Source organism: Nerophis ophidion, linkage group LG21 (genome assembly GCF_033978795.1).
Source record: "Nerophis ophidion isolate RoL-2023_Sa linkage group LG21, RoL_Noph_v1.0, whole genome shotgun sequence".
Lineage (NCBI taxonomy): Eukaryota > Metazoa > Chordata > Actinopteri > Syngnathiformes > Syngnathidae > Nerophis > Nerophis ophidion.
The window spans coordinates 9,323,043-9,342,782 of record NC_084631.1 but is presented as its reverse complement, the minus strand read 5'-3'; the positions used below and the strand labels follow the sequence as shown (position 1 = coordinate 9,342,782).

The window sequence follows — 19,740 nt, the reverse complement described above, 5'->3', positions numbered from 1 at the left end:
GGTTCGTCAACAACTAACTCTGAGAGATATAGCCTCTTGTGCTTTTTCCTGACCTAACACACACACTCACACACACATACAGACGGACAGACGGACAGACATACGGACACACACACATTTATACATACATACAGTATATATTTATATATATACACATATATATAAGGTGGCGACTTGTCCAGGGTGTAACCCGCCTTCTGCCCGATTTTAGCTGAGATAGGCGCCAGCACCCCCCACAACCCTAAAAGGGAATAAGCGGTAGAAAAATGGATGGATGGATGGATATACATATATATATATATATATATATATATATATATATATATATATATATATATACTATCATACATACATACATACATACATCCATTTTCTACCGCTTATTCCCTTTGGGGTCGCGGGGGGCGCTGGTGCTTATCTCACCTACAATCGGACAGAAGTCGGGGTACACCCTGGACAAGTCACCACCTCATCGCAGGGCCAACACAGATAGACAGACAACATTCACACTCACATTCACACACTAGGGCCAATTTAGTGTTGCCAATCAACCTATCCCCAGGTGCATGTCTTTGGAAGTGGGAGGAAGCCGGAGTACCCGGAGGGAACCCACGCAGTCACGGGGAGAACATGCAAACTCCACACAGAAAGATCCTGAGCCCGGGATTGAACCCAGGACTACTCAGGACCTTCGTATTGTGAGGCAGACGCACTAACCCCTCTTCCACCGTGCTGCCCTTTTTGAACTTGTTGAATTGTTAAATGTTTTTCACGTGTTCCAAATAAATACAACTGATTGATTTATGGAAATGTTCTATAAAAAAAAACTTATGGAGGTGAAAATGCGCAGACAGCGCCCTCAGCTGCCCGTGTTGAGAGGACAGAACTACTTTGACCTTTCACCTCCCTCAGAGCGAGACGCTTCCTGCTGCCCTGCACACGCACGAGTGCACACGGTGAAACAGTCCAACACCTGCAGGGAGACACGGTCAGACCCACAACCAAAAACCACCAGGAGGACGCCAGCATCAGTACCTTTATGCTGCTCGGCGCCGACTCTGTGTCTGACTTGTGTCCGTACAGGGTGACGTTGTATAGAAACAACACTCGTCTTTTCTCCCTCTGCAACGCAGTTACAACATGACAACACAACAATACCGAAACGGACAATATTACGCAACAATAAAACGATAACATGGAAAACCCACAAACACAACATGGCTACACTAACACGACATCACAATGACAAAACAAACATAACACAACAATAAAACAATAACAACACAAACTAACCTCACGTTGTCACATCAACATCACCACGATAACATGACAACAAAACACTATGACAGCACAACAACAAAAAACAGACAATATAACTCACCAATAAAACGATCACAACATGACAACACTATAATAACATAACAATAACCTGACAACACTATGACAGCACAACGACAACATGACACCACAACAACAAAATAGTATGACAAATCCACAATAACCTAACATGACAGCAGTTACCAAACAATAACAACATAGTATTAACACAACTCTTTATGCACTGTCTGCTTGTTCAGTTTTCCAAAGAATAGAATAAACATCCATTATCTCACAGTGGCTTTGCAGCTGAGAGATCATGGATTGGTGGAATATTTACATATTCTCCAAATATTAATCTTTACATTTGACCAAACATTTATAATTAACGTAAATATTTAACATTTACTGCAATGAGGTGGCGACTTGTCCAGGGTGTACCCCGCCTTCCGCCCGATTGTAGCTGAGATAGGCACCAGCGCCCCCCGCGACCCCAAAAGGGAATAAGCGGTAGAAAATGGATGGATGGATGGATATTTAACATTTAATTTTAACACTTATATCTAACATTTATTTTTAACACTTATATTTTACATTTAGATTAAATATTTAGATCCCAAATTTAGATGTAACATATATATTTAGCATGCAGGTTTAGATTTAACATCTCTATTTAGCATGTAGGTTAAGATTTAACATCTAGATTAAATATTTAGCTTTACACTTGAATTTAGATTTAACATTTAGACTTAATGTTTATATTTAACATTTAGATTCTACACCTATGTCTAAAATTTGGATTTAATGTTTATATTTAACATTTATATTTATCCTTTAGTTTTTACATTTATTTTTAATATTTAGCTTTAACATTTATATTTGACATTTAGATTTAACATTTTGAGTTAATGTTTATATTTAAATTTTAGATGCATTTTATTATTTAGCTTTAACATTTAGATTTAACATTTAGAATAAATATTTAGATTTAACATCTGTATTTAGTCCTAACATTTAGCTTTATATTTCATTATTATATTTACCATTGATATTTGACATTTAGCTTTAACATTTAGATTTAACGGTTATATTTCACATTCAGAGGTATAGTCAACATTTAGGTATAAAACGTATATTTAACATGTAGATTTAGATTTAATAATTAGATTACACATTTGTATTTGGATTGAATATTTAGCTTTAAAATGAATATTCGCTATTAAGATTAAACGTTTATGTTTAACATTTAGATTTATATTTATTATTCAGCTTTAACAATATGATTATTTTACATTTACATTTAACATTTAGTTGTAACATTTAGGTATTGATTTAAACGTAATATTTAACATTTAGATTTAACATATTTATTTAACATGTAGATTTCAATTTAAAAATTATATTTAATATTCAAATTTAACATTTATATTTATATTTTAGTATTTAGCTTCAACATTTAGGATTTAGATTTAACATTGATATACACTGTTTATATTTAACATTTAGATTTATCATTTAGCTTTAGCATTTAGATATATTATTCATATTTACATCAAACATTTAGCTTTGACATTTAGATATATATTCAACATTTAGATCTATATTTAGACTTAACATTTTGATTTGATATTTAAATATAACATTAAAATTTGAAGTTCAAATTTAACATTTTTATTTATATTTAACATTCAGCTTTAACATTTAGATTTAAATTAAACACTTAGCTTTAGCATTTCTATTTATATCCATCCATCCATCCATTTTGTACCATAAAATTCATATTGAAAAATTCAGATTTAACATAAAAGTTAACATTTAGGTTTAGCATTTATATTAAACATATCTATATTTTTAAATACTTATATTGAACGGTTATATTTATGTTTAACATATAGATTTAACGTTTACAATTAACATTTAGAGTTCAAATCAACATTTAGGTTTAACATTTATATTTAACATTTAAATATTTTTAAATATTTATATTTACCAGTTATATTTACATTCAACATTTATATTTAGTATTCATATTAACTTTTAGATGTGACATTTAGAGTCACTATTACATTTGAACTTATGTGTGATGAAAATGAGTGAAATGGGAGAAAAGTGAGCTAAATGTGCAAAATATATCTGTATTACGGAACTTTTACATTTGGCATCCATTTGAGAGAACATATACAGTGGGGCAAAAAAATATTTAGTCAGCCACCGATTGTGCAAGTTCTCCCACTTAAAATGATGACAGAGGTCTGTAATTTTCATCATAGGTACACTTCAACTGTGAGAGACAGAATGTGAAAAAAAAATCCAGAAATTGACATTGTAGGAATTTTAAAGAATTTATTTGTAAATTATGGTGGAAAATAAGTATTTGGTCAACCATTCAAAGCTCTCACTAATGGAAGGAGGTTTTGGCTCAAAATCTCATGATACATGGCCCCATTCATTCTTTCCTTAACACGGATCAATCGTCATGTCCCCTTAGCAGAAAAACAGCCCCAAAGCATGATGTTTCCATCCCCATGCTTTACAGTAGGTGTGGTGTTCTTGGGATTCAACTCAGTATTCTTTTTCCTCCAAACACGAGGAGTTGAGTTTATACAAAAATGGATACATGGATGATACAGCAGAGGATTGGGAGAATGTCATGTGGTCAGATGAAACCAAAATAGAACTTCTTTTTTTTCACATTCTGTCTCTCACAGTTGAAGTGTACCTATGATGAAAATGACAGACCTCTGTCATCATTTTAAGTGGGAGAACTTGCACAATCGGTGGCTGACTAAATACTTTTTGCCCCACTGTAAACTCCACACAGAAAGAGCTCGAGCCCGGGAATCGAACCCGGGACTTTCTTACTGCTGTGGCATGAGCGCTAGCTAACATGACACCGTCATCAAACACGAGTGTGAGCTAAATACAGGTTGCGTCTTTATGCGCTGTTGAAATACAATACAAACGATTAATAACATGTTAAAAAAAATGTATAAATCTGTGGTCGAGGTGGGCGTGGCAAAGCGTACCTTGGGGTGGAAGAAGGCGGCGATGACCCTGCGGAGGCGATTGGTGTACACCTGAATGCAGCTGAGGAGCGCCGCCAGCAGGATGCTACAAACACAGCTGACATACGCACTGGCGGGGAGGAAGGACGGCGGAGTCACGCACCCTGACGGACGAGGGGCGGGGCATCGTCATTTGTGAACACGCACAGTGATAAATGTGCGTGACCTTTGACCTACGACGGTTGTCCGTGATGATGTGGACACTGGAGGAGCTGTTAAACGCCTCCACCGTCTTCCTTAGGAGGCGGGCCATCATAGAGTCTCCGCCTACTCTGATGTCCACCTGATGGCTGCCTGAGGAAGACTGCGTTACCCACAATGCCTCACCATGTGTTGCTATTGTGTGTGTGTGTGTGTGTGCGTGCTTACTGGTGAAGTTGAATTGGGTCTGAGTGTGTCTGCTGACCACATCCAGAACACGAACCACGGACCAATCCACACTCAGCAGGACCACACCCACCACCAGCAAACATAGCACCTGCAGCACACCCGATAACTGACATGCACACGCACACACACAGAGTTACAAATTGTTGTGTGTGTGTGTGTGTGTGTGTGTGTGTGTGTGTGTGTGTGTGTGTGTGCGTGTGAGGTCGACCCACCACTTGTTTGACTTCTTCAGGATGAATTCTGGGACTCCAGGGGTCAACAAACTTTTTTCTGTCAGTCGCACTGAGAGGCAACAAACAACGTTTACCCTGCGGAACACACACACACACACACACACACACACACACACACACACACACACACGCACACACTTAAACTGAAGCACTGGTAATGGCGGTGATGATGATGATGAAGATGTTACCCGTGTCTTCCTGCGGCTGTCTATGTTTTTGAAATATGTTGTGATGTACATGTTGTCAAAATAGATGTCTCCTCGGAACTGACGCGTGTAACCAAGCGACCTGAACATCAACATCGTTAGCATCAACATCCACATTAATGACCTCAACATCAATAACATCAACATAACCATAATTAACGTTAACCTTAACAATTATATCAACATCACCATTAATATTAATAACATTAACATCAATAACAACATCGATATCATCAACATCAATATTAAGAACATCAAGAGTAACATCAACATTAATGTTAATAACATCAACATTAATACTAACACAAACATCACCATTAACATTAATAACATCAATAATGTCACTATCACCATTATTTACATCAACATTAACATTAATAACATCAATAACATCAACATTATTAACATCAACATCAAAAACATCAACATTAATAACATCAACATCAAAATGAACATTATTAACATTAATAACATCACTACTAACATCACCATCAAAATTAACATCAACATTAAAAACATCAACATTAATAACATCTATAACATTAACATCAACATCAATATTAATAAAAGCAACATTAATGCAACATTAATACCAACAACATCAGTGTTATTATCAACATTAAGACTATCAACGTCAAAAATGTCAACATTAACATCAACATTAATAACATTGGTAACATCAACATTATTAACATCAACATTAACATTAAAAACATCAACAACATCAATATTAACATCAGCATCAATATCAACATCAACATTAACAAACATCGAAATTAACATCAACATCATAATTAACATCAACATTGATAACGTCAACAACATCAACATTATTAACATCAACATTTTTAACCTTAACAGTAAAACATCAATATTTCACATTAACATCAATATTATTAACATCAACATTATTACTAACATCAACATCAATAATATCAACATCAACATTAATGTTAATAACATCAACATTAATATTAACACAAACATCACCATTAACATTAATAACATCAATAATGTCACTATCACCATTATTTACATCAACATTAACATTAATAACATCAATAACATCAACATTATTAACATCAACATCAAAAACATCAACATTAATAACATCAACATCAAAATGAACATTATTAACATTAATAACATCACTACTAACATCACCATCAAAATTAACATCAACATTAATAACATCTATAACATTAACATCAACATCAATATTAATAAAAGCAACATTAATGCAACATTAATACCAACAACATCAGTGTTATTATCAACATTAAGACTATCAACGTCAAAAATGTCAACATTAACATCAACATTAATAACATTGGTAACATCAACATTATTAACATCAACATCAATATTTTTAACATCAACATTAACATTAAAAACATCAACAACATCAATATTAACATCAGCATCAATATCAACATCAACATTAACAAACATCGAAATTAACATCAACATCATAATTAACATCAACATTGATAACGTCAACAACATCAACATTATTAACATCAACATTTTTAACCTTAACATTAAAAAATCAATATTTCACATTAACATCAATATTATTAACATCAACATTATTACTAACATCAACATCAATAATATCAACATAAACATTAATGTTAACATTAATAATATCAACATTTACAACATCAACATTAATATCAAAATCAACATCGTTTCCATTAACATTACTACCATCAACATTACTATCAATATTAATAACATCAACATCAGAATTAACATTATTAACATTAACATTAATAACTTCACTACTAACATAACCATCAAAATTAACATCAACATTAAAAACATCAACATTAATAACATCTATAACATTAACATCAACATCAATATTAATAAAAGCAACATTAATGCTAATAACATCAACATTAATATTAACACAAATATCAACATTAAAAACATCAATAACATCAACTTTATTAACATCAACATTAACATTAAAATTAATAGCATCATCATTAACATTACCATTAAAATTAACATCAACATTAATAACATCAACAACATCATTATTAACATCAACATCAATAGTTTTAACATCAACATTAATAACATCACCATCAACATTAACCTTAACATTAAAACATCAACATTTAACATAAACATCAATATTATTACATCAACATAAATAATATCAACATCAAGATTGATGTTAACACTAATAATATCAACATAAACAAACATCAACAGTAATATCAAAAACATCATCAATGTTACCAATAACAATACCAACAACGTCAGTGTTATTATCAACATTAACACTATCAACGTCAAAAACGTCAACATTAACATCAACATTAATAACATTGGTAACATCCACATTATTAACATCAACATCAATATTTTTAACATTAACATTAAAAACATCAACAACATCAATATTATTAACATCAGCATCAATAATATTAACATCAACATTAACAAACATCAAAATTAACATCAACATCATAATTAACATCAACATTGATAACGTCAACAACATCAACATTATTAACATCAACATTTTTAACCTTAACATTAAAACATCAACATTTCACATTAACATCAATATTATTAACATCAACATTAATATGATTAACATCAACATCAATAATATCAACATCAACATTAATGTCAACATTAATAATATCAACATTAATAACATCAACATTAATATCAAAATCAACATCGTTTCCATTAACATTACTACCATCAACATTATTAACAACATTAATAACATCAACATCAGAATTAACATTATTAACATTAACATTAATAACATCACTACTAACATCACCATCAAAATTAACATCAACATTAAAAACATCAACATTAATAACATCTATAACATTAACATCAACATCAATATTAATAAAAGCAACATTAATGCTAATAACATCAACATTAATATTAACACAAACATCAACATTAAAAACATCAATAACATCAACTTTATTAACATCAACATTAATAACATCAACATTAACATTAAAATTAATAGCATCATCATTAACATTACCATTAAAATTAACATCAACATTAACATCAACAACATCATTATTAACATCAACATAAATATTTTTAACATCAACATTAATAACATCACCATTATCATTAACCTTAACATTAAAACATCAACATTTAACATCAACATCAATATTATTACATCAACATAAATAATATCAACATCAACATTGATGTTAACGCTAATAATATCAACATAAAAAAACATCAACAGTAATATCAAAATCAACATCAATGTTACCAATAACAATACCAACAACGTCAGTGTTATTATCAACATTAACACTATCAACGTCAAAAACGTCAACATTAACATCAACATTAATAACATTGGTAACATCCACATTATTAACATCAACATCAATACTTCTAACATCTACATTAACATTAAAAACATCAACAACATCAATATCAACATCAACATAAATATTTTTAACATCAACATTAATAACATCACCATTAACATTAACCTTAACATTAAAACATCAACATTTAACATCAACATCAATATTATTACATCAACATAAATAATATCAACATCAACATTGATGTTAACGCTAATAATATCAACATAAAAAAACATCAACAGTAATATCAAAATCAACATCAATGTTACCAATAACAATACCAACAACGTCAGTGTTATTATCAACATTAACACTATCAACGTCAAAAACGTCAACATTAACATCAACATTAATAACATTGGTAACATCCACATTATTAACATCAACATCAATACTTCTAACATCTACATTAACATTAAAAACATCAACAACATCAATATCAACATCAGCATCAATAATATCAACATCAACATTAACAAACATCAAAATTAACATCAACATCAACATTATTAACATCAATATTTTTAACCTTAACATTAAAACATCAATATTTCACATTAACATCAATATTATTAACATCAACATTAATATTAACGTCAACATCAATAATATCAACATCAACATTAATGTCAACATTAATAATATCAACATTAATAACATCAACATTAATATCAAAATCAACATCGTTTCCATTAACATTACTACCATCAACATCCATCCATCCATCCATCCATTTTCTACCGCTTATTCCCTTTTTTGGGGTCGCGGGGGGCGCTGGCGCCTATCTCAGCTACAATCGACATATTATCAATATTAACAACCTCTCCAACATCAACATCAATAAAATCGATAACATCAACATCAACATTAACATTAAAAACCTCAATAACATCAACATTTTTAACATCAACATCAATAATATCAACATCAACATTAACAAACATCAAAATTAACATCAGCATCAAATTAATAATATCATCATTAACAACATCAACATCAAAAACAACAACGTTACCATTAACATTGACATTCACATTAACATGACATCCACATTTACATCAAATATTATTAATATTAACAATAAAAACAACTTCACCATTAACAACAACATTAATAACAACAACATTAATAACAACATTAATAACATTGATAACATCCACATCAACATTGATAACATGGACATGTAGATGAAGATGATTAGATGTTACTGTGTGAAGAAGGTGATGAAGGTGAAGGACAAGAGCAGGTGAAGGAGGTCCAGCAGTTGTTGCATCCGAGTTGTCACTTTTTGGAAAGAACTTTGCACGGATTGTGTGAACTCCTGATCCAGGATCTGTCCCTCAAACACGTCCTGTTCCTGCTCCTGATGGGTGACAAGTGACGAGTGAATGGGTGAGAGGTGTCGTCATGAATTGGTGAGTAAGTGAAGAAGTAAATAAATAGATGAATTGGCGAGTATACATATAGGTGAATAAGGGAACAGGTGACTAAATACGTTTTTGCCCCACGAAAAGTGAATCGATGACACGTGAATGTTTGAGGCGAATAAGTGAGAAGGTGAGGTGAATAGCTGAGGGGTGAATAGGTGACAGGTGAATATGTACATAAGTCAATAAGTGAACAAATGCATAGATGACAGGTAAATAGTTGAGGTTCGTTGGTGAACAGTTGAATAAGTGAACAGGTGAACAGATGAATATGCAAACAGGTGAAGGGATAAACAACTTGAGAACAAGGGAAATGGTGAATAGGTAAATGGATAAACAGGTGGATAAGTGAACAGGCAAATAGATGAATAAGGGAACTGGTGAATAGATAAACAACTTGTGATTAAGTGAACAGGTGAATAGGTGAATAGTTAAATAGCTGAACAGGTGAACAAGCGAACAGGTGAATAGATAAACAATTTGTGATGAGGTGAACAACTGAAGTGGTGAATAGGTGACAGGTTAGTAAGTGATTAAGTAAATAGCTGAACAGGTGAATAGATGATTACGCGAACAGGTGAATTGATAAACAACTTGTGATGAGGTGAACAAGTGAATTGGTGACAGGTTAGTAGATGATTGGGTAAATAGCTGAACAGGTGAATAGCTGAATACGTGAACAGGTGAATAGATGGTAGGTAAAAAGTTGAAGTTTGTTGGTGAACAGTTGAATAAGTGAACAGGTGAATAGATAAACAACTTGTGATGAGGTGAACAGGTGAATTGGTGAATAGGTAAATGGCTGGACAGGTGAATAAGGGAACAGGTGAACAGATAAACAACTTGGGATGAGGTGGAAAAAGTGAATTGGTGAATAGCTGACAGGTTAGTAGGTGATTAGGTAAATAGCTGAACAGGTGAATAGATGAATACGTGAACACGTGAATAGATGGCAGATAAAAAGTTGAGGTTCGTTGGTGAAACGTTGAATAAGTGAATAGGTGAATAGATGAAAAAGGAAACAGGTGAATAGATAAACAACTTGTGAACAGGTGAACAAGTGAATTGGTGAATAGGTAAAATAGTTGAACAGGTGAATAAGGGAACAGGTGAACAGATAAACAACTTGTGAGGAGGTGAACAAGTGAATTGGTGAATAGGTGATTAGGTAAATAGCTGAACAGGTGAATAGATGAATACGTGAAGACGTGAATAGATGGCAGATAAAAAGTTGAGGTTCGTTGGTGAAACGTTGAATAAGTGAATAGGTGAATAGATGAAAAAGGAAACAGGTGAATAGATAAACAACTTGTGAACAGGTGAACAAGTGAATTGGTGAATAGGTAAAATAGTTGAACAGGTGAATAAGGGAACAGGTGAACAGATAAACAACTTGTGAGGAGGTGAACAAGTGAATTGGTGAATAGGTGATTAGGTAAATAGCTGAACAGGTGAATAGATGAATACGTGAAGACGTGAATAGATGGCAGATAAAAAGTTGAGGTTCGTTGGTGAAAAAGGAAACAGGTGAATAGATAAACAACTTGTGAACAGGTGAACAAGTGAATTGATGAATAAGTAAGTAGCTGAACAGGTGAAAAGATGAATAAGTGAACGGGTGAATAGATGAACAACTTGTGATGTGGTGAACAAGTGAATTGGTGAATAGGTGACAGGTTAATAGGTGATTAGGTAAATAGCTGAACAGGTGAATAGATGAATACGTGAACACGTGAATAGATGGCAGATAAAAAGTTGATGTTCGTTGGTGAGAAGTTGAATAAGTAAATAGATGAAAAAGGAAACAGGTGAATAGATAAAACAACTTGTGAACAGGTGAACAAGTGAATCGATGAATAAGTAAGTAGCTGAACAGGTGAAAAGATGAATAAGTGAACGGGTGAATAGATAAACAACTTGTGGTGTGGTGAACAAGTGAATTGGTGAATAGGTGACAGGTTAGTAGGTGATTAGGTAAATAGCTGAACAGGTGAATAGTTAAACAAGTGAATAAGAGAATAGGTGAACAGGTGAATAGAGAAACAAGTGAACATATGAACAAGTGAATAAAAGAATAGTTGAACAGTTGAATAAATAAACAAGTGAACAGATGAAAAACTTAACTAGGTGAAATGGTGAACAGGTCAACAACTGAATGGGTGAACAGGCGAAGTGAAGTGAATTATATTTATATAGCGCTTTTCTCGAGGGACTCAAAGCGCTTTACATAGTGAAACCCAATATCTAAGTTACATTTAAACCAGTGTGGGTGGCACTGGGAGCAGGTGGGCAAAGTGTCTTGCCCAAGGACACAACGGCAGTGACTAGGATGACAGAAGTGAAGTGAAGTGAATTATATTTATATAGCGCTATTCTCTAGTGAAGCAAAGCGATTTCCATAGTAAAACCCAATATCTAAGTTCCATTTAAACCAGTGTGGGTGGCACTGGGAGCAGGTGGGTAAAGTGTCTTGCCCAAGGACACAACGGCAGTGACTAGGATGGCAGAAGCGGGAATCGAACCTGCAACCTTCGAGTTGCTGGCACGGCCACTCTACCAACCGAGCTATGCCGCCCCGTGAAAAGATAAACAGGTGAACAGGTGAATATGTGAAATCGTGAATAGGTGAACAGGCGAACTGGTGAACAGATCAATAGGTGAATAGGTAAACAAGTGAAAGGGTGAATGAGTGACTGGTGAAGGAGGTGCTGCTGACCTCCATGACCAGGTTGGTGCTGAACTCCCGCGTTAGAAGGTCCATGGAGTCGTTGAGGCGGTCAAAGAGGCGTCCAAAGTTTCCCTCCACAGGAACGTGCTCCTTGCACCACGGCGTCATCACTGAGAAAACAACAGGCGTCACAAACGTTGCTCCGCCTGCCGCCGGGCAGCCACCGTGACCTTTCACCTCTCATGATGTCACACAGGAAGTGGAACTTCATGGGCACACACAGGATGTGGTTGATGACGGGCACGTGGACGGCCTCCATGCACTCCGCCCACTTGAGACCGAACCAATCGGCACAGCGCTGGACGCCCTGGTTGACCATATCTGGACACGCCCCAAAGATGAAGATGAGGAAGAGGGGCGGTAGTAACAAGTAACACCGGGAAAGGGGGGGCTGGCGAGGTATTGAGGGGGGGTGTAGCACGGGTGCCACAAAGTGTTCACAAAGTGCAAAGAAGAATAATCCTGATAAACATTTTGAACCTTATTCAAAAATCAAGACACAATATTTGACTTTTTGGAGGGAAAAATGTTGAATATTTTGTTGTCTTTGCCATTAAAAAGTGGCCTTTTCTTTTACAAGAAGAGAATAAAACATTTTTATACCAAAATGGATACATGGATGATACAGCAGAGGATTGGGAGAATGTCATGTGGTCAGATGAAACCAAAATAGAACTTTTTGGTATAAACTCAACTCGTCGTGTTTGGAGGAAGAAGAATATTGAGTTGCATCCCAAGAACACCATACCTACTGTGAAGCAATGGGGTGGAAACATCATGCTTTGGGGCTGTTTTTCTGCTAAGGGGACAGGACGATTGATCCGTGTTAAGAAAAGAATGAATGGGGCCATGTATCGTGAGATTTTGAGCCAAAACCTCCTTCCATCAGTGAGAGCTTTGAATGGTTGACCAAATACTTATTTTCCATCATAATTTACAAATAAATTATGTTAAATGTGTGCGTATTTTAATTTGTGTGTCCGTAATTCAATTAGGTTTTTTTTAACACACACGAAATACGGACACACAAATAGTAAAAGTTGCGTGTTACAAGACAGCATTGTTGCTACACACAAATCGGAATACACAAACTAACGTTTTTTCCACACACATATCGAAATACGGACAGACATATATATATATATATTTTTTTTTTTTTTTACACACACATCAATGGAAATACGGAAACAAATTAAAAAACACACACACACAGACCTGATTACACAAACAGATTGAGATACAGACACAAACAGTGGGGCAAAAAAGTATTTATTCAGCCACCAATTGTGCAAGTTCTCCCACTTAAAAAAAATGACAGAGGTCTGTAATTTTCATCATAGGTACACTTCAACTGTGAGAGACAGAATGTGAAAAAAAAATCCAGGAATTCCCATTGTAGGAATTTTAAAGAATTTATTCGTAACCATTCAAAGCTCTCACTGATGGAAGGAGGTTTTGGCTCAAAATCTCACGATACATGGCCCCATTCATTCTTTCCTTAACACGGATCAATCGTCCTGTCCCCTTAGCAGAAAACCAGCCCCAAATCATGATGTTTCCACCCCCATGCTTCGCAGTAGGTATGGTGTTCTTGGGATGCAACTCAGTATTCTTTTTCCCTCCAAACACGACGAGTTGAGTTTATACCAAAATGGATACATGGATGATACAGCAGAGGATTGGGAGAATGTCATGTGGTCAGATGAAACCAAAATAGAACTTTTTGGTATAAACTCAACTCGTCGTGTTTGGAGGAAGAAGAATACTGAGTTGCATCCCAAGAACACCACACCTACTGTGAAGCATGGGGGTGGAAATATCATGCTTTGGGGCTGTTTTTCTGCTAAGGGGACAGGACGATTGATCCGTGTTAAGGAAAGAATGAATGGGGCCATGTATCGTGAGATTTTGAGCCAAAACCTCCTTCCATCAGTGAGAGCTTTGAATGGTTGACCAAATACTTATTTTCCACCATAATTTACAAATAAATTCTTTAAAATTCCTACAATGTGAATTCCTGGATTTTTTTTCACATTCTGTCTCTCACAGTTGAAGTGTACCTATGATGAAAATTACAGACCTCTATCATCATTTTAAGTGGGAGAACTTGCACAATCGGTGGCTGACTAAATACGTTTTTGCCCCACTGTGTGTGTGTGTGTGTGTGTCTATATATATATATATATATATATATATATATATATATATATATATATATATATATAGACACACACACAATCCGTTCATGAATGAGTATATCCGTTTGGCCACCAATGGGGAAGTCTTATCTACAAAACTTGCAAGCAGCATACCCCTTCCCCTTCGAGCCGTCCTGGATGAACTGAATTTTTTTTCCCAATCATTTCGAAACTTGCAAGCGTACTTCTTCTTACTCGTCGTCGCCATGTTCCTTCTTCGTTCTTCCGCTTTGTCGCTGTTATGTTTGTGGGACATTAAGCTCGACTACTGCAACGCGCTACTTGTCCATAGCTAGAACATTCAGAAGCAGCGGTACATACTAAATAGTGCTGCGAGGATCCTGGTGAGAGTGCGGAAACATGACCACATCACACCAACTCTCAAAACCCTTCACTTGCTTCCTGTTCCACTCAGGATTGAATTCAAAATCTCCCTTCTAACTCACCAGTGCCTCCATGGAACTGCTCACCCCCAAATCCTCCACACGACACTTCCGCTCCACACAGGCTAACCTCCGCTGCTCCCAGTCTGTGGAACGCTCTCCCTGACCACCTGAGGGCACCTCAGACTGTGGATGCTTTTAAAAAAAGGCTTAAAAACCCATCTTTTTAAAAAAGCCTTTTTATAGACATGCATGCTGGTTCTAGCTATTGGGCTGTTTCTAGAATTTCTAGTTTTAGATTTTATTTATTTTTATTATCTTTTTACTATTATTATTATTATTACTAGGGCTTCACGGTGGCAGAGGGGTTAGTGCGTCTGCCTCACAATACGAAGGTCCTGCAGTCCTGGGTTTAAATCCAGGCTCGGGATCTTTCTGTGTGGAGTTTGCATGTTCTCCCCTTGAATGCGTGGGTTCCCTCCGGGTACTCCGGCTTCCTCCCACTTCCAAAGACATGCACCTGGGGATAGGTTGATTGGCAACACTAAATTGGCCCTAGTGTGTGAATGTGAGTGTGAATGATGTCTGTCTATCTGTGTTGGCCCTGCGATGAGGTGGCGACTTGTCCAGGGTGTACCCCGCCTTCCGCCCGATTGTAGATGAGATAGGCGCCAAAAGGGAATAAGCGGTAGAAAATGGATGGATGGATGGATTGGATTGGATTGGATTGTACTGCATAACAGTGTGGTACGCCAGCTGCACTGAAGCAGACAAACAGGCGATTCAGAGGGCCAAAAAGTCTGCACAAAAAATCATCGGCTGCCCCCTCCCCTCCCTGAAGGATTTACATAACTCCCGTTGCCTCAAGAAAGCAAACCATCGGGCAGGCGCTACAGGTGCATCAGAGCCAGAACAAAACAGCTTTTTTCCCCAGAGCTGTCACCATGTTGAACTCTAACTTTTAATAACAATAATTCAACTCTGTACAATATCCTGCCTTCAAATGCAATACGTCCGACGCTGATTGTTATTTATTACTTCGGTACTCTTGTTCTGTATATCGTACAGTATTTTGTATTTCTATAGTGTTTTGTATATTGTACGGGATTGCTTGTTATTTTTATTGGATAGTAGTCTGTTTATTTCAATTGTTAGTTTTACCTCTTGTGTTATTTATTTTACCCCATATTTGTTCCCACAACCGCACCTTAAGTTGGAGTCTTTAATCTCGTTAAATGCAAATATAATGACAATAAAGTCTATTCTATTCTATTCTATTCTATCATCCCCCCTTAGTCCCCTTTCTGCTTACTGTCGCACTGCATCATGGTCTGGCTGACGAACTGCTCCTGCGTGCTCCTGCTGGCGTTGTCTCCGCTCTTCAGCGGCTCGTAGCCGTACTGATGGGCAACCTGGTCCTGGATGACCCGGAACTTCTTGTCGGCCTCCAGGGCCTCCGACTGCAACTCCGCCTCGTCCTCCTGAAAGGAACGTTTACACCCTTTACCTTGCGTGACCGAGGCGTTGTCCCGTGACTTCCTGTCAGCTTCACCGTGACTTCCTGGGCCAGCGTGAGAAAAGGTTTGATGGCGTCTCTCCAAAGCAACTTGCTGTTGTGGAGCTGCAGGTCCAAGTTGCAGCTCAGACTCTCTGCAGCCGCCTGAACGTTCCTCTCAATGTTGGACACCGGACCTGTCATTCATTCATTCATTCATATGTCATTCATTTAATCATTCAACATTTATTCAGTGATTTAATCAACTTATCTTGAATTCAATATTTTTTTTCAGTAACTTTGTCCATCCATCCTTCAATTCATTAATTCTTTCAGGGATTTCATTAATACATAATTTGTTCATTCATTCATCATTTACTCCTCAATTAAATAAGTTCATCATTCATATATTCATCGATCATCGATTCCATTATCATATCATTCATTCATCTTTCAATTATTTCATTATTACATCGCTCAGTGATTTAATGAATTTATCATTCATTCATATAGTGTTTTACAGAATGTATCATTCATGAATTCATTCAGTGGTTTCATTAATCCGTCATTCATTCAATCATTTAGGATTCAGTTAGGGATTTCATGAATTCCTCTTAAATTCATTAATTTATTCAGTAATTTCGTCCATCCATCCATTCCTTAAGTGATTAATACGGCGGCACAGCTCGGTTGGTAGAGTGGCCGTGCCAGCAACTTGAGGGTTGCAGGTACGATTCCCGCTTGAGCCATCCTAGTCACTGCCGTTGTGTCCTTGGGCAAGACACTTTACCCACCTGCTCCCAGTGCCACCCACACTGGTTTAAATGTAACTTAGATATTGGGTGTCACTATGTAAAGCGCTTTGAGTCACTTGAGAAAAGCGCTATATAAATATAATTCACTTCAATTCACTAATACATAATTTATTCACTTATTTAATGAATTAATAAAGTTCGCAACTTTTGGTCGCTAATAAAAAAGCCTTGCCTTTGCCGAAAGTAGCAGACGATGTGCGCGTGACGTCACGGGTTGTAGGGCTCCTCACATCCTCACATTGCTTATAATCATAGCCACCAGCACCGAGAGCGATTCGGACCGAGAAAGCGACAATTTCCCCATTAATTTGAGCGAGGATGAAAGATTCGTGGATGAGGAAAGTTAGAGTGAAGGACTAGAAAAAAAAAAGGGTGATTGCAGTGGGAGCGATTCAGATGTTATTAGACACATTTACTAGGATAATTCTAGAAAATCCCTTATCTGCCTATTGTTTAGTGAGATTATACAGTACCTGAAAGTCGGAAGGGTGTGGCCACGGATGTGTTGCCTGCCAGTGTCTGCGTGGGAGGATGTAATAGTCCACGGAAGCTGCAGGAGGACGCATCCGACGCAGGCTCCGCTCATAACTACGGTAAGAGCCAACTTATTACCACACTGTTCTCACCAAAACCTGCCGGTTGACATGTGGTCGGGATCCATGTCCGCTTGACCGCTCTGATCCATAGTAAAGCTTCACCTCCGGGAATTTTAAACAAGGAAACACCGTGTGTTTGTGTGGCTGAAGGCTAAAAGCTTCCCACCTCCATCTTTCTTCTTTGACGTCTCCATTATTAATTGAACAAATTGCAAAAGATTCAGCAACACAGATGTCCAGAATACTGTGTAATTATGCGATTAAAGCAGACTACTTATTGCTTGGATCGGGCTGGAAAATAATGTCAGCTACAACCCAACGTCATCAAACGCGTCATCATACAGCAACGTTTTCAACATGACACTTCGTGGGAAATTTAAAATTGCAATTTAGTAAACTAAACCGGCCGTATTGGCATGTGTTGCAATGTTAATATTTCATCATTGATATATAAACTATCAGACTGTGTGGTCGGTAGTAGTGGGTTTCAGTAGGCCTTTAAGTCGTGTTATCAACAACTTATATACTATACCAATATTGCAATATGATATGCAATAAAAGTTTTAACAATACCGTGTGTAAAAAGCATGTACATCACCACCATATAGAGAAATGTCAGTGATGATATATTTTATTGCTTTATTTGACGTTCTTGTCTACATTATGTGGTAAACTTAGAACAATTACAAAGTTGACAATTACTGTAAATTGTAACACTTTGCTTTTAAGAACCAGAATGTAAAGTCAATGCTATCAATAGACTTTATGTGCAAGAGTAAGGGGGCTTTATCAGTATCATACAGTATCAATGGAAAAACGCTATATAAATCGAATCCATTATTATTAATATTATTATTATTCATACTTGCTGTATTTTGGTCCAGCAGCGCTCTCTGCTGGATGAAATCATACCTTGCAGCTCCACAATAATTCATCCATCCATCGCTCAGTCAGTGACTTTATGAATTTACTATTATTCATCTTGCATTTATTGAAACAGCATTCATCCATTCATTTGTCCGGCCAATATTCACCCATAACACATTCATTCTGTGATTTTACTAATTCATCATTCATGCATTTTATTCACACTGCATTCAGTATTCCACACACCCATCATTTATTCAGCATTCATTCAGTCATTTCATTGTGTGAATGCTCACCCATATGGTTTTTATACACCAAAATTAATAAAATTCTTCTTCTTCTCCACATTTTGGTGCACTCTACCTTCCACATTTTTCACCCGATTCAAACCGTTCCAACTTCAAACTGTTCAGCCTATTTGGGAATCGCGGGCTATTCTTTGAAAAATTCCAAAAGATCCCAGATTTCCCAGAATTCCAGGTTTTCCGGGACATTTTTCCCATTGAAAATGAATTGGTCATTTTTCAAACTTTCACCATTTCCACATTTTTCCAACCGATTCAAACCATTTCACCATCAACACATTCCACATATTATGGACATTCAAACTATCATTTTTCCAAGTTCAAAAAAT

The 19,740-nt window shown here is 35.9% G+C and overlaps 1 protein-coding gene across 1 annotated transcript in view; it reads right to left on the bottom strand.

Moving 5' to 3' along the window:
- Positions 1–442: 442 nt before the first annotated feature.
- dcst1 (DC-STAMP domain containing 1) overlaps positions 443–19,740 on the bottom strand; it is a 22,654-nt gene continuing 3,356 nt past the window's right edge. Inside the window, exons 5-16 of the mRNA XM_061882836.1 lie at positions 16,886–17,025; positions 16,646–16,814; positions 12,930–13,073; positions 12,741–12,862; positions 9,806–9,960; positions 5,194–5,293; positions 4,985–5,080; positions 4,752–4,878; positions 4,560–4,676; positions 4,344–4,486; positions 1,036–1,122; positions 443–973 (exon numbers count right to left, since the gene is read on the bottom strand). Of these exons, the coding sequence (XP_061738820.1) occupies positions 887–973; positions 1,036–1,122; positions 4,344–4,486; positions 4,560–4,676; positions 4,752–4,878; positions 4,985–5,080; positions 5,194–5,293; positions 9,806–9,960; positions 12,741–12,862; positions 12,930–13,073; positions 16,646–16,814; positions 16,886–17,025 (1,487 nt within the window). The 3' untranslated portion in view covers positions 443–886. The remainder of the gene's footprint in view (positions 974–1,035; positions 1,123–4,343; positions 4,487–4,559; positions 4,677–4,751; positions 4,879–4,984; positions 5,081–5,193; positions 5,294–9,805; positions 9,961–12,740; positions 12,863–12,929; positions 13,074–16,645; positions 16,815–16,885; positions 17,026–19,740) is intronic.